This window comes from Zootermopsis nevadensis, unplaced genomic scaffold (assembly GCF_977971745.1).
Source record: "Zootermopsis nevadensis isolate Lab colony 2312 unplaced genomic scaffold, Znev_1.0 Znev_ptg000015l, whole genome shotgun sequence".
Lineage (NCBI taxonomy): Eukaryota > Metazoa > Arthropoda > Insecta > Blattodea > Termopsidae > Zootermopsis > Zootermopsis nevadensis.
The window spans coordinates 355,863-371,871 of NW_028259147.1; the positions used below are offsets into that span (position 1 = coordinate 355,863).

At 46.2% G+C, this 16,009-nt stretch overlaps 1 protein-coding gene across 1 annotated transcript; it reads right to left on the reverse strand.

Moving 5' to 3' along the window:
* Positions 1–667: 667 nt before the first annotated feature.
* Positions 668–11,408, reverse strand: Doc1 (Dorsocross1). Its single transcript, XM_022086093.2, has 6 exons — positions 10,902–11,408; positions 7,615–7,753; positions 3,319–3,592; positions 3,086–3,223; positions 2,585–2,684; positions 668–2,142 (listed from the first exon to the last, which is right to left on the reverse strand). The coding sequence occupies exons 1-6, from the start codon at positions 11,062–11,064 to the stop codon at positions 1,679–1,681; spliced, it is 1,278 nt and encodes a 425-aa protein (XP_021941785.1). The 5' UTR covers positions 11,065–11,408; the 3' UTR covers positions 668–1,678.
* Between the last annotated feature and the right edge of the window lie 4,601 nt (positions 11,409–16,009).

Sequence of the window (16,009 nt, forward strand, 5' to 3'; positions counted from 1 at the left end):
GCTATCAATCATTAGACACGTTCCACATTTAACTGCGAGCAAATCCATGATGGGTTTCCTTGGGAAAGAAAATCTTGAGGTAGTTTCCCGTTCCTTTCCTCAAGGTTTCTTTTAGGCCGCCCCTAACATGGGGAGCAGACGCCCCTAACCTTGGAGAATATGCTACATGATGGATTTCAGTGGCATTTCCTTCACTGAGGGGACCATCACCCACCTAAAAGGGCTCCTCCGCCCAAAACCGTTGGCCCCTTTAGGGAGTCTGGTTATTTCCCAGCGTCGAGTTGCTGGCTGTACGGTCTACTCGGATACCGTAGCGGGGTGACCCGGCCAGACAGAAAGTTTCAGTCAGTATAAACATTTAAAAACAAAGTCTACCCTAGTCTACAACTCTGAGAAATCACTCATTTAGAAGTGCCCTGCATATCTAAAAGAACAATTACAGAATGTGAGCTTGAATCTGTTTAGAATGTATATTTGTCAATATGGAACATATTCAGCATTCCAGTCGACAGCATCCAACATGGTGATCACCCATAGATGAGAGGCTGTTCCCCAGAGTAGTCACACAGTATTCCCCCTCTCCAACATTCAGAAGCATCTTACATCGTCTATACTCCGAGTCGATGAGGGATGGAAACAAGAATGAAAATTAATTAAACAATTATTATTATTATTTGCTGTTTAATTGTCAAATCAGTACAAAACAAGCCATTTAGAAATATATTTCTAAATACAAAATGCTTACAGTTCCCAGGTTCCAGTCAATAAATGCCAAATTCCTCTGCCTCTCACTGTTTTAGTAACTTAAATGAAACAAACTTGTCATGACTGTGTGGAGCCCTCATGGCGTCAAACAATTTGAATGCCTGGTTAGAAAATGGAAAACGATTCATCACCTTTTCTCTAAAACATTTACAACAGTAGAGATACACAGCTCCTGGCTTTCTTGGTGTGCAAATGTAAACTAATGTAAGTTGTGTTGGTTAACTCATCTAATCTGTTAAGAAACATCATTTTACATTAGCTTAAGAAAGTAACATTTCCATTCAAATATTACTATATAAACATTCGATGGCTCTGTTTTCTGTTATGTTCTATACTTTAACTTAAGGCTTGTCCTCGGATAGGCAACTTTCAATTGGTCTTTACCTGTATCTTGGAATAAAAGTGCCTGAAGAAGTGCACGTTATAAGCCAGTCATTGTACTCCTATGCCTGGCGTGCAATGAACTTCAGAAAATATGAGACAACCTGCAATCTGCGGTTTAAAAAAAAAGTTTGTTCACATATCAATGAGATTCAACATATAGTGTTATTTCTTTGGTACACATATTATGTGTGTATAACTTATGCAACAAAACGTAATTACTACTGTGACAAAACAAATATTTATTTTCCAATTAATTTACTACCTGAAAATAATTAACTTGTAGCCCTAGCAGTAACACAGCACCAAAACTGTCCCATGCCTTCGTTAGATACGAAATTCTGTATCTATGCCAGAAGCGGGCGGAAATCTTCTGCATTCCCTCCACGTAACTACGACAACTGTCAGAGTAATGTTCATTCAGTACATGACAAGTTTGAAAATAAATCACAAAAAATAAATAAAATGACAATATGCTCGGACTTGCTGCACTGAAACTGCATTAAGGGTACTTCATTAGTAGGCCAGGTGTTTAGTTGGATTTTTCTCGTAAAGAATAGTCATACGGCTGATTCAGTTCTGTGATGCAGGGCTGCGTGGAGGAGTAAAGCTGATGGTGAAATGCAGAGTTGAAGTTATATGGAATGGGTATGAAAAGCGAGGAGTAAAGAGAGGATGGGTGTGGAGGTAGCGGCGGCGGAGTCTGGAGCGATGACGGCAACATGCAGGGAAACATACAAACCCGTTCCGGGAAAGGGTAGTAAGGGCGCTGACATATCGCGTTGTAAGGGGAAGCCATGGCGACAGCAGCCGAAATAGCTTCACGCTGCAGATCCACAGGATTACACTCATTCTGATCTTGGATGACAGATGGAACACGCAGTGTGTTCTGACTGTTATTATTGAAATCCTCTGCAAGTAGCGGGGAGCGCGACTGAGCATTGTCCAGTGATGACGAGGGACTTCGCTCGGGGTAGTGACGCTTTCTGTTTGAAGCTGAAAGTTAATTCATCGTCACATTTATTACCTGGGCAGATTTATCCATTAAATGTAATTATGATGGATATTATTTCCTTGTCTAGGGTACATTTACTACACAAGATGTTCTACTCCTGGTATCTGGTGATTCTGTGCTGTAACACCAACAGAAATTGTTTATTGATTTTACATTTGACATTAGCAGCAGAACGTGCGTCAACGCCAGTTGCCCTGACATGAAGATGTAAAGCTGAACCATGCAACAAAGATGTGGAGGACCATGGAAGTAACTGGAGCTGGACATCAGAATTGATCTGAATTCAGAGACGCAAACAGCAGATCACTAGGATAAGCCTCCAAGACTTAAAGCCCACATTGTCGTTATATTTATGTGGGGAAGGGGGCGGAGGCAAGAATCTAGTGAACCGAGCAAACTGCAGACCAGTCGAAGTATACTCACCAGCTTCATTCTGTTTCCGCTTCACATAGGAGAGACCATTTTCTCTGAATCCTTTTGCAAATGGGTTGTTATCGATTTTTAAAATCGTAACTCGCTCATTCTGAAACAGGAGACGGATCACACTGTTTAGTGACTTAATGTTATAATTACTTTGACATAATAACTAAAGCATGTAGGACAAATGAGAAGTCACACACAGTGTTATACAATATTCATTCCTAGTTCAATGCACAAATTATATTTCTTGTCCATAGGATTTTTGCAGCCGGAGTTCAACGTACAACTGTGGCTTCCGGGTGAGAGCCACGTCGAATGTCTTGTGTTAACTGACGTTTTGGCAAGAGTTCTGGAGGACAGACCTAAGAAGTTACATAATTCATATGGAGAATAATAAAGTGCTTCGAAATTTAATTATAACACTAATAGAAAACTGTGTATCTCACGTGTTTGTAATTTCAAAACAAACGCAATTTGGTTAATTACTTAAGAGTTCGATGATACCTGATAAGCTGTGACGGCGATGAACTCTGTCTCTGGAAACAGGAACGTAGCTTTGGGACTCCGCGAAAGGGCGCCGTAGTCCGATGTCTTCACCACATGAATGTGAGGAATATACTTATGCATAGACGTTAGGACCACCTGTACGAAGAAAGAAGACGGTGAGAGGATTTAACTGCGGTCCGCTTACCACTCACACAAACTGTGTTACATTTCCTATGACAGACGGCACTCACGTGTCCGTTGTTGTTCACCGGGTTGTTCGTCAGCTTCGCCGCCTTCATCTTGATGGGGTCTCGCATCCAGTGGGTGCCGGTCGCTGGCGAGTCCTGGTGGATGAAGCATCGCATCTTGACTGCCATCTGCGGCTCCGACCTGCCCATGGCCTTCCACTCCGCACCCACGAACTTGTAGCGGCGGTCCGACGACAGACACATTTCCATGAGGACGACGTAGAGCGCGTCGGGCTCCAGACCGCTCACCTCCACCGCCAGCACCGGGAACATGTTCCTGTAACGGAGAGAAATGACGTCTTAAGGGGGTCTCGGGTTGAAACGTCGGCCAGAATACTGAGGTTTGTCGCGGTTTTCCTCAGTTCTTTCACTGGTATTCACCTGCTGCTGCTGTTGCTTAAGAGCAGAGCACGTGTTGTGACGCCGAGGCACTGATTGCCAGCTGCTACAGGTGGACCGCGAGGTCATGAACATTTTTCATAAAAATTTCTGGGGACTGTTTGTCATTCTCGATAAAGCCGAGGCTAATGGAACGTTGCAGAAGGCCTCGGGGCCAGACGGATATTGTGGAACGTTCGAAACAATGAAGCGCGGAATGTCAGGAGTCTGCATAGACGCAGGTCAGTTGCACTGAAAAAGGTACAAGATCAGTCGCATTTAGCGGAAGTACAGGAAGTCAGACGGGAAGGAGAAGGAGTCGGGACCAGAGCAGGTAGTACACTGCAGACGGTTCTATATAGGCACGGGTTATCGGATCAGCAGTTGAAAAGGATGCAGTGTGAAGGTGATGTCTGTCACGCAGGCAACTGATATTCAGATGGATCTTGAAGAAGCAGGTTCTAAGGGTGTGGGCTCAGGGCAGAGTCCACTGACGAGTTCTCGTGATCCAGGTAAAGAACTTTCGGTTTAATGACAAGCGGGGAATTTCGCAAAGAACATTCATCACTTGAATCTCTTGGTGGAGCGATGCCTACTTTGAGGGGTACAAAGTCCACGGGGGGCAAGTTAACGCAGCCAAGTGTATCTTGAAAGAGATTGTTTCTCCCGATTGTGCGGAAACGGTCGCCATGATGAGAGTGGCGCCTCTCCAGGCGACGGGGCGCGAAACTTGAAGACGCTTCGCCCCACAGGAAACCGATGATTTGCAATTTTGCTCGTTTCTGAAAACAATGAAAAGTCTGCTCCTGTCATTAGATGACCCGCAAATACGTGGCCTAAAACACCCGAGTCTTCGTGTTTTGTTGCAATGAACGCACGACTGCAGAGGAAGCTGTTGGTTGATCTGACATCAAAGACTCGCCGAGAACGGCAAACAGACCGACACGGGAATTATGCCGACGAAGTTTCGTTCCTGAGATGGTCTCGTCTTCTGGGTTGTAGCGCCGTGCAGTTTGGTAGACGTTTCCTTGCTGCCTCCATCATCAGGACGATTAGTAACAACTCAGAAAACAGCCATCTTCAGAATCACCGCCGTGAGTTACTTTCAATATAACAAGATGTCTGCGTACTTAACTCAGTTCTTATTGGTACTGCAAAATTAGTCGAGTTTCACCGACGTTTCGACACCCTATTACCAATATCAACAACTCAGTAAGTTTCTTACTCTTTGTAACGAAGACCGCAAATATTCTCTTCTTGACAATTTTTTAAACACGTTTCCAAACACTCCAGACCGTAGTTCACTTTACCAATTCAAAAGTGTCCTTATTTTACACGCGACAGAGGGTTATAGAAAAAGTTCTGTTCCCTTCCGCCCCCTCCTCCGTGACTTAAAATTCGTAAAAAAAAAATCGACATGGAAAGGCTCTGGAAAACAACCGCGCCTGTCCTTCGAGACTAAAAACCTTTCTGTTTTGCGGGAGACTCATTCTGACGTAGTCCATTGGCGTTCTTTGTCACTGGGTGTCGAACCCGGGATTCTGAGACTGGCTCTGCTGTTCCTGTAACGTCCCGCTCACGGACGTCGAAATAAAAATGTCAGTCCAGCGCCACTAAGTGTTAGAACGACCGACGTTTCGGTATGAAACATAAACAATTTGAGGCGCCACTGATAGAGGTCCAGCTGATAAATTAGAGCGCAAAATCCATTTATAAACGAAGTCTGAAAATGAAAAGGCGGACTTAATATGGGCCTACCGACACATATCTTCAGGGCTGAAGATGGAGACAGTATGTTCCTCCGAAACGTTGGCATCTGCCTGCAAGTCCATACAACGTCGCAGCCCAGGGTACGAAAGGCAACGCAGCAGCTCTGGGTCTTCAGATGACCCCGGCAGGCGTACACATCGAATAATTTCGAGACGTTTAGCGAGCGAAACGTCTGACTGGTGACTGAAAGCATTTTAATTCGTGTGGAGTGCAGTGGCGCCACCAAGTGCCGACTCCTGCTCTGGACACTTTCATTTGTGAAGTGTCGTGCCGAAAACACGGCTTTACCAAAAAGTCTACTTTGAAGATCAAGACGAGATGGAAGGTTAACATTAACATGGACTGTAGGAGTGGAGTGAGCGGACAGAACTGGCTCGCTATCATGCCAGTGGAAGTGCTGGAACTTAGGTCCTTCGGGCTTGGAGCTGACGCAGAGGTTCCCCAGCATCACTGAGATGCTTTGAACTTTCAAAGAAATCAATTTGGAAACGGGCGCTGCCGGTGGCATAGCTGTTCTGTGCGTGCCAGACAAAGACTGCTCACTTTCGCACCCTGTCGCCGCCAGCTAAGGGTGGTAGTTCGCCCTGGCGCCAGGGTGGACCGACCCTTCCTTCGCGGTAACACTTTCCAGGAGGGGAGGGAACTCACAGCAGCGTGGGTGAGTACCTCCTTCGCAGGAACTTCTCGCCCTGACAACGGATTCAGAACTCACCGCCTGATTAATCACGCAAATTCCTGTTTCAAGTGGAAAGTATAATATTATTGTTAATATTATTATCCCACGGTTTTAAAGGGCATTTACTTCCGTGTACCCGAGACAAACCTTGCCCCTGAGGTACACAGCGCAGTGGCTATTTCCGAAATACATTTTGTATTTAATACATGTTACATGTATTAAATAGTTTTATTGTGAGGGATGACTGCATATTTTACGACAGCGTCTTTCGAATGACGTATGAAGATCCCAAAATGGCAATTATTATTATTATTATTATTGTGATAAATCACGAGGGATGGAAATATGATAAATGCGTGCATAATTTTAATTGTAAATCGTGATAAGATACCATTTCGAAGACCTAGGCGTGTATACGAAGATAATATTAAAATGTATCTTGAAGAAATAACAATTTGACGTCTTTCGCCGACATAGACCGTGTCACGAACTATGTTTTCTATGCCCTAGAAGAGAATTTTTTTTAAAAATTTTCCATTACCTACCAAAAGGAGGAAGGTCACTAGGGAGACCCTAGAAACAGACATGATATTCCCTCCTAATAAACCACTGGGCTGATAAGGATTGACAGTCCGAGATCTGCAAACAATCGAACACAATTATCGACTTCTGCAAACAGATTTCCGTTAACGAGAGTTGCACTCGATATCACGTGACCGGTGTCGCCTTTAGCAGCGAAGTACTCGAGAGTATTTGACCACCGGACACTTATGTTACAATCTGATACGCTCGGGGTCGGAGGTTTAGACTTGAGTTTAACGCACACGTTCCAAGTCCACAAGCTGGTTGTACTGTTTGCTCGAAACAAACTGACAAGCGCCCGCCTCAGGAAAATTAACATTTAAACAAATCCAAGAGCTGAGAACACGCAGGACCACTAATCGACAACTAACTTCATGCAGCACAGTTAACTTTGAGAAGCTGAGAGTCGCTCAGCTTGTCAACAAATGTCCCATCTCGTATGGGATCCGACTTCAGAGCAACATAATTCAGAATTTGAAAAACGTTAATATTGCAGCTGACGTAGAAGTTTGCCGACGTTTCAGAGGTGTTTGCTGCTTCCATCATCAGTGCTATGCGACCCATCGCAGCGATCTTCAACGAATAAACAGCTGTGTTTCGCCGTAACAATTACTTCCTCAACACAGATGCATATAATTCAACAATAAATAAATTTAATAATTACGAAAGATCGGCACATGAATGACGCTAATTATTAGAAGGGCCGACGTTTAATCACTCAAAAGTGGAAGGACTGAAGTCGTGATCAGGACGACGAGACTCCTCCATGGTACAGCCTATGTGGCAGAGGATTAGATCTGGAGATAATATTAAAGATGGAGGCAGTATGTTCCTCCGAAACGCTGGTACACGGCAGGAGGGCCCAGGAAACCAAGAAGCCAGCGCGCACTTACCTTCCAGACTTGGTGATAATCATTTCTGTGTCGACGCCGTGGAATTTGCGCCAAAGGTCAGCTTCCAGCAACGCCATCTTGACCCCCTTCAGTTCTTCCGCTCGCTCCAATTCCCAGTGCCCTTCTGCGTCCGCGTGACCTGAGACAAAACACACACAGGTACAATCGCGAGGACGACGGCGGTACAGAAGGCTCTTTCACGCCACGCGGTTCATCCCCAAAGTGCAAGTACGACAGACGGACGGACGGACAATCGGTGAGAAACAGCCAGCGTACTCTTTGGAGTACAGAAACTTGTTGAAGCCCGCGTAAATTACAGGCCTCTGACCCAACCTAACCTGGGGCTCCCGTCCCGTAAGACTACGCTTCTTGGCTGTTGAGCTCCGCCTCACTGTCTACCTTCGAGTCCCACGAGACAAGCAAATTGTTTGCCAGCTGAGCGACTACCAGCGTCTCAAGGCCTCTGCCCCGTGTATCTTCTGCTGCAATCATAGAAGTCAGACGACGGTTCTTAAACCGTGGTTCGACGGTGATTTCTGAGCGGCCCGCGTATGTTTTTGTAATGTTTGATCGCATTGGGGGACAATCCACCAGGAAGTTGGGAGTGTCTTTAAGAAACCACGACGACGTTTCAATGAACTGTCCTCACTCAAAGCGCGTCTCTGCTCACGCGGACAGACGGACGTACCTCGAATGGGGTTCACCCTCACCCGATGACACGGCCGCAGCGAACACCCATTTTCGGTGGTTATACTTAAATGCCAAATGCCCATCTACGCCCATACGTTTTAAGGATTCTTCTGTTCGGGTTCTTCGATCAGAAAATTTTGTATGCATTTTTGTCTCCCATAAACCCCGCCCATCGCAAACTCCTTGATCTGCCAATCCCGATAATTAATGTGGGAAATTATGAAACTATCCCCAAACTCTTGGGTGGTCTCCCACGGGAGGCAGGAAGACGACCTGACGAATTAATTTCTCATCGAGGGAGCAGCGACTAACCGCGGACTGCATTTCACACTCGGCTGCTCTCGGGGACAGTGCGATTTAGCACCGGAACACAAGCAGATTCTGATGACGATAATTATGCCCATTAGAATATCATCAGTTCCTCTACAATAGCACCAATGACAGTTCCACGTCAGTCCACACACAGGGTTTGGACGGTGACGACAGAGCCTGCCGGCCCACTTCACAGACTGATTTTATATAACGCGACTGTTCACTGCTGTGTTCGCAAGGACCCTGTCCTGAGCCAGTTTAATCCAGTCCCCATATACACATCATTTTCGTGTAAGATTCATTTTAATATTATATCCCCACTGAGGCCGAAATTTCGCAAACGGCGTTTCATCTTCATGATTTGCGATGAAATTCTGAGTGAATTTCTCATATCTCCTACACGTCCCGCCCATCTCACCTTCCCTGATTTAGTCAATATCTGTTGAATAGTAAAAATAGATAAGTTCCTCATTACGTATTTTTCGCGCTGTGAGACCGGTTTGGTGTTTCGGAGCTAAGAAGCGTCACAAGGGCATCGAGGTCATAACATTCGCGTCTGTTGACTGCGAGTGGGCACACGGAACTGTTCCCGGCTCCCGGAATCAATTTCATAGGACGCGCGATCTCTTCCTTCCGAGACTGCTCTTCGCCTTTCTCGACACGTGACGTAAGCCGTTTCGCGGAACACTGCGTCCGCGAACACAATTAATAAAATATCCGAGAAGTTCGAACAACTGAGAACGCCACTGACAAACAAATGCAAATCTGAGTTCGAGAAACGACCAAAATCAGCGGCTGTAAACTGAGGGCAATGTCCGATAACATTCGGTTCAGAATATTCCGTCTTCGCGCGAAGGCCAAGGTTCAGCCGCACTCTTTTGCAAGGGCGTCTTATTTCTTTACCCAAACAAAAGAATGGAGGAAACTGCACCCTGAACATGAAGGCAGTAAGGTCCCCCAAAACGCTGGCGGCTACGTGCAAGTCGAAACGACAGACACCAGGACCTCAAAGTGCGGGCGAGGGAGTGAGAATCTGCGTGTCATTGAGACAAGAACGCGGACGAACAGACTCTGGAGCGCGTGGCGCGAAACAAAACCTAACCCAGTTAATGTGTTGTTGTTGTTGTTGTTGTACAGCGTCTAATCATATGTGACGAAATGGCACCAGGAACACACGCACAGTCGTTCCACTTCAGCAAGAAATTCTCCGTCCTTTGAGGGACACGTCATCGCGTTCACACGATCCCGCCACCGGACACCATCTTTTTGAATCAGGATGAGACCTGTGATTCACAATCTGCTTCAAATACCAATCATAATATTAACCTCCCATCTGTGCCTAGGTCTAGCAAGTGACCTTACGTTTTACGACTAAAACATTGCATGTATTTCTCATCTCACCGTTCATGCTTCTCTCTCAGTTGATCACCTCAATATCTCGCAAAGAGTACGTACAAACTGCAAAGCTCCATGGCGTGTGATTTTCTCTGTTCTCCCCAAACGCCCTCAGTGCGTCTCCTTGTTAAGGCGAGACACGAAGTTTCACAAAAGAAAAAGTCGATATTCCGCATATCACAATTTCTGAAGATGGGAAAGTGAAAGGTTTTGAAGGGATTTGCGCGGTAGAGTCCAAAGTTCGAAACACTTTCTTTGTTCTGGCTGCGGTTTGATGATTCCGAGACATTTCTTAGCCTCGCGACGTACAAACGCATTTGGCAGGGCAGATTAAACACTGAAAATTACGAGAATAAAACGATTGGTCCTATCGGTTATAAAACATTCCCCATACGACATTAAAATCGCTTATCCCGTGGTGCGGTGTCGTCAGCACGCGGAAACCCGTCCTACTCGGAACGTCTGCACGAGACTTGCAAAAGTGTTAAAGCCATTTCTGAGGCACATAAACCATTGTCCCTTCTGGACGGCATCGGACCAGCGGCAGATCCGCCCAAAACCTTCGGAGCACTTGTAGCGACACTGCGTAATTCGAGCAACAGACACGGCAGTCAAATGGTGTTAAATTTAAATGGGGCTGTTTGATTTTTAAGTCTTGAGGTTCCAGACATGTGTTACATTAAGCGAAATGCCCAGCCCATCCGTTAACCACGTCTTTTATCAAACACACAGAATAAAATTATGAAATTCAAATGCGAAATATTCCACCGATCACTCTGTCCGATGTTTAAATGTAGGCGATCGGAGAAAAATTATTTCTTGTACACGTAAATACAGAAGGAGCTAACTTCGCCGAGTTTGAAATAAGATCTGGAAACGCAGGCACTTACCCGCGTCGTAGGAACTGCAACCTGCCACGTTCGCCATTGCCGCTGTCCGCTTGACTGAAGAGGACTGAGGGTCGCTGTCGCCAAACCAAAGCAAACCCCTTTGAACGAGTCGACAGGTCACACGAATGAGGGACGCGGGGCAAATCCTGACGGCGAAAAGCATAACGACCACGTGACAATATTTTCAACCACCTGATTGGTCAGCTCCGACTTGTGACTAATTCTTCACCACAGACTGCGAAGGGCAGACACAAACACCCCCCTCCAGGTGTAGCCATGTAAGAACACGGGTCCATCGCCATATCTTGCTTAATGTTGAAATTGGTTAAAACGTCGCGTTTATATTACGATGTACGAGGTTAGACCAAATCAAAACGTCCTTCCTCCAACCACTGGACTTCACGATAACAGAGCGCGGCTCAACATTGAACAGTCGAAAGCTTGAGCCCGCTTGATAATCGATGCTTAAAAAATATGCAGTATTTTTTATAAGCACAGATTGAAAAATGGCGGACACGGGACGACACAATTTAGCTTTGTGTTTGACGGCGGTGATTTAGGGGACTGATGAGCGAGATAAGAGCTGCGAGGTTTTTCTCAGGCATTCGCGTTAAACACAACAAACATGGGGGCGGCTAAATGTGACAAATTTAGCGTAGCCGAAATCTAAGCTAGTGGTAAATTATAATCGCCCTGGTTGAAGTTTACCGACGTTTCAGAGGTGCTAGCTGCCTCCATAAGCAAAGCGAAACGTCGGTAAACTTGCACCAGACTACACGGCAGAACTCACAAGACAGCTTGTTGCTAGCAGCGCCAATGAGATCTTCCTAGAACTTCTTAGATAAGACAAAGGACTGAACAGATCGGACGCCATTTAAAACAATAAATCCAGAGAGAAGGGTTCTGTTATTTTGTGGACCGTCAACATTTGTGCCCGAGACGAGTTCAACGTCACAACCAACGAACACGGGTTTAGCTCCGCCACTGGACATAAATCTGTACATCAAAACGTGTCTACCTAAGATCCATCTTAATGTTATCCCCCCCCCCCAATATCGAAATAAAAGCGACTATTATAAAGAACAGACACGAGAAAAAGTAAATTCATCGTCCAATGTGGGGGTGTGTCTCAGCTTCACCCCCGGGACCCACTGGATAAGAGGTTGGGTGGGCCCCAGAGCCGGTCTGGACGCGGGTCACACATTCCACCTAGTATTATTCGGGAGTTAAAATCTAGAAAGCGCGTAGCTAAGACGGCGGAAACACGAAATGCGGAGAAAGTCTCGACTACTGGAACGAGGTATCGGCTCCTCAGGTGTGACTCCGTCAAGGGAACGCCTGTAACCAGAGGACTCACTTCCTGCGTCCCGGCTAGCTGAGGCGCAGTGCCATCTGACCCCCTGCGGCGCCTGGAATTCAGCATCAAATGAATCGCTGTCCACCTCCGCGTTTAACCCGCGGTAAAGCTAATTCCACTTCTTCGCCAGTCTCGTTCGTCTGGGCGTCAGAATTGGACAATGCTCCTGCGCGAAAGATCTTTTCGATCGGGCGTTATATCTGGACCAGTGGAGGAGAAACGGAAAAATGCGAGATGAGTTTCGCCACAAAATACGGATTGGTTGATAAAAATCTAGGATGATGATATGTAGCACGCATGCTACAAAATGTTCCGAAGACTTAAAGGTAAGAGGCCAGTTTAATCCACTCCACAATCCTGACACCCTACCTCCTTAAGTACAATTTTAATAGTATCTTTATCTTACCTCTGGGTTTTCGCAAAATGGTCCCTATCGTTCGGGTTTCTCTAGAAAATTATGTACAGTTCGCGACTCTAATCTTGAGACTTGCTAGGTGAGGAGGAAGGAGGCAAGATGGCGTCTGCTATCCAGGATTGTAGTAAAGCCTCAGTTCAGAACACATCGACCACTGACAGATTTCTTTATTTCGTGTGTGTAAGTAGTCAATGTTTTTGCTCGGGTAGTAGTCTGATACCTGATGTCTGTCCAGCCTTTAACGGTTCGGACTTCCCGCATTCCTTGCAAGTCTCAAGATTAGAGTCGCGAACTGTACACATTTCTCAGCACCTGCGGAATAAAATTCTCTATTTTTCATTTAGATTTCAGAGCAGACAGCGAGAGTTCCAGTAGCAGCGGACAGAGTACTTCAAACTGCGCCCCATCAAGAGGACTGATTATTGAAGCCGCGTCGGTTACTTGTAGAAAACAATTAATTTAAAAAGCAGAAGCCACTGGCAGGTGTCTCATGTCACACGGAGACGACTAATATCGGATGTTCCGCGGATCAGAGGCTGCCCAATCAGCCCCCCGGCCGTGTGTCCGTCCTCAGTACAAGGCGCCTTCATTTACCCGCACGGCGCAACCACCCAGAAGTCGAAGGTCCAATCTGAAGCTTCCCTGGCCATTTTTAGGTACCGGAAGGCTACAGGGACGAACCGGAAGTGGAATTTGTTGTGGTCTTTGAAGCTTCACGACGATCCGCGGTCTCTGAGAGGTTAATTCTGAACGGAGTACGTGAACACGCCAACAGAGAATTTTTCGTTTCGCCGTCAAATTCGGTGAAAGTCGTCCCATTGCAATGACATTTAAGTTGACAGGGACGCAACAGATAATGGAGCCCTCACACGCGACGAGCTATTCTTTACCCCAGCTACAGAAAACACGGAAATCGGGCCGGAAATTTTTCTAAAACAGTTGCCCGGTAAAAGGCGCTTCGTAATTTGTCACCTGTTACCAAACTTCTGCAGCAGAATAACATCTTCTTGGCGAATCAGTTTTAAGGGGAAGTTGGTCGGATTAGGTCGTCCAGTGGTCCGCCTCAGCACTCGACGTCAGGAGGACAAGGGCCACATTTCTGATCATATGAAGGCCCGCACTCTTCTTTTCATGCAGACTCGCATACAAGCAATCAAATTAATTAAACCGCCATGAAGCAGGACTCAAAGATCACGTAGCTCAAAACGACAAGAGACATCCGTCCCCGCGCAAAGAACGCCTCGGCATAACAGCGGGGCTGTGAGGAAATACGTTTTGTAAACGTGATATAATGAAATCAGCGGGCCATTCGCCATCATCCCTCTCTGGCCAGGGTGTAAGAGTCCTCTGGGTTCACAGATCGATCTACATATGGAAGATATGTAACCAGCGGACCGCGGGTCGCTCGTTCGTTTCAAGAAACTCGCGCTTACTGCGAAGACGAAGCCTACACAGGGTCCTGTAATTAAGACCGCCCGGGAGATGGGGTGGATTAATCTGGCTGATGATGGGGGCCGGTGGCGAGCTCTTGCTCAGTGAACAACCCAGGAGATGGTCGTGAAAACCTCAGATCCATTCCACATCGACTTCCTCAATTATTCTAATACGCAAGCCGTCTCGATCAGTCTTCTGAGCGCACTCTCGTCCGTCGCTTGAACATCCAACGGCGTGCATCTGTTCCCTCCCGCTGTTTAGGTGCCGGCAGCCATAAACAGAGGCTAGTTTTCACACGTCAGCAAACACTCGGGTCCGCCTCCTTTGACTGCCGCCGCCGGGTCCCGGACGACTTCCTGTCCAAACCCAAACACAGCGCCCTTGCCGAATGTTTATGACAGATTCGCGTCTCCCAGTTGAACGCGCGCGCCACAACACGCGGAACTTCCGGGCCTGACCCGAGCAGAGGCGAAACATCGCTAGGTCCAGCTACTTTCATTATCGTAATGGTCACCCTGTAACCGCAATGGCAGACTTCAAGGTCAACACAAAGATCGGCCACTGGGCAAGCATTTTATGGGCCGATCAGGGCTGGAGCTCCTTCCCTGGGCGAGGGGGTAAATCGACCGAAGCTTGAAGCTGTCACTTACTTAAACCCAAAGCATGGAGCTAAAACTCCACTGCCCCATACCCGTAAGTTGTACTCAGTTCACTGACAACTTTTGTTGTTCGTAGTACCACCAGTGCAATCAGCGGGCTGTCATGCGGCGTCAGTGACCGCACAGCCTACTGCGAAATTGCAGGGATTCAGGGTCGATGGCCGAGGCCAACTTAAAGACTTTCCCAGGGCAGGGGCCAGTGGAACGCTCCTGTAAGAACAGAAATTAATTTTTGGTTCCATAAAATCTGGAGAATTCCTTTACCAGCTGAGCGACTATCAGATAGCTAAACCGGACTTTGCTCCATGCATGCACAAATAAATAAATAAATATGAAAAATGTGCGTGGTTGTGGCCTATTTTATGGTATCCCAGCATCAGACTAGAGGAAGTGAATAAAAACATAAAAATGTCATCCAGGATAGTTGGTCACCTGGCACCAACTGAATTCTGGATTTTCCTAGTGGCTGTGAGCAGTCAACGTCATTCAAATTGTACAAAGTCAGAATCAGCAGCTTTCTTCTGAATAAGGTGGACGGAAGGGGCGCAGGACACAGAGGATCAGTGGACGGAAAACATATTTTGAGTTTCTTATTCATACAAAACTGGTCAGGAAACCTGAAGAGAAAAGACCACTTAGCGCGCACGACAGAATGCTACTAAAATTGACCGTACATAAATAGGATGTGAGCACCTGTTAATTTCTGATGTTTCAGAGAAATTCACGACAAATTACTGAAATGTAACTACGCTGCTACTCAACCACCCACAATTGTTAGAATTATTAGCACCTGAACACTCAAATGCGACAACTTCTGATGCTGAATTTATTATACATAAAAAGCTTCAAGGGTGAGCAACCCCCGTGTACAGAGCGTGGAGGGAAAGCTCCATGTACTCTTAACCTTGGCACAATGCGGATGTCATTAGGAATTATCTTAACGGCAAATGAAGATACGTTATTTGAGGCGTTACGTTGATTGTGTCTTCATGAGAAAGAATGAAAAAAGGCAAAATTATGCTACAAGTGCCATGGAATCAGGAACATGAATACGATGTTATTCAGAAATATACTACAGTAGGCCAAAAACAAGACGTAAGAATGCTGCTGAAACAACTGGACAAAACGGATAAATACGTGCAACGAACGAACACAAAGAGCTCTAATACACCACCGCAGACAGAAGAGGTCACTGGGTCAATACCTGTATCAAAGTGAAATTACAGGAATTAGTAGCATTTAA

Excerpts from the sequence above, each read along its gene's own strand:
- Doc1 (XM_022086093.2), bottom strand. The coding sequence starts at position 11,064 with ATGCTTTTCGCCGTCAGGATTTGCCCCGCGTCCCTCATTCGTGTGACC. Across the intron at positions 3,224-3,318 it reads CGGTGAACAACAACGGACAC|GTGGTCCTAACGTCTATGCA; the intron begins GTGAGTGCCGTC and ends TTCTTCGTACAG. Across the intron at positions 2,143-2,584 it reads GCGGAAACAGAATGAAGCTG|CTTCAAACAGAAAGCGTCAC; the intron begins GTGAGTATACTT and ends ATTAACTTTCAG.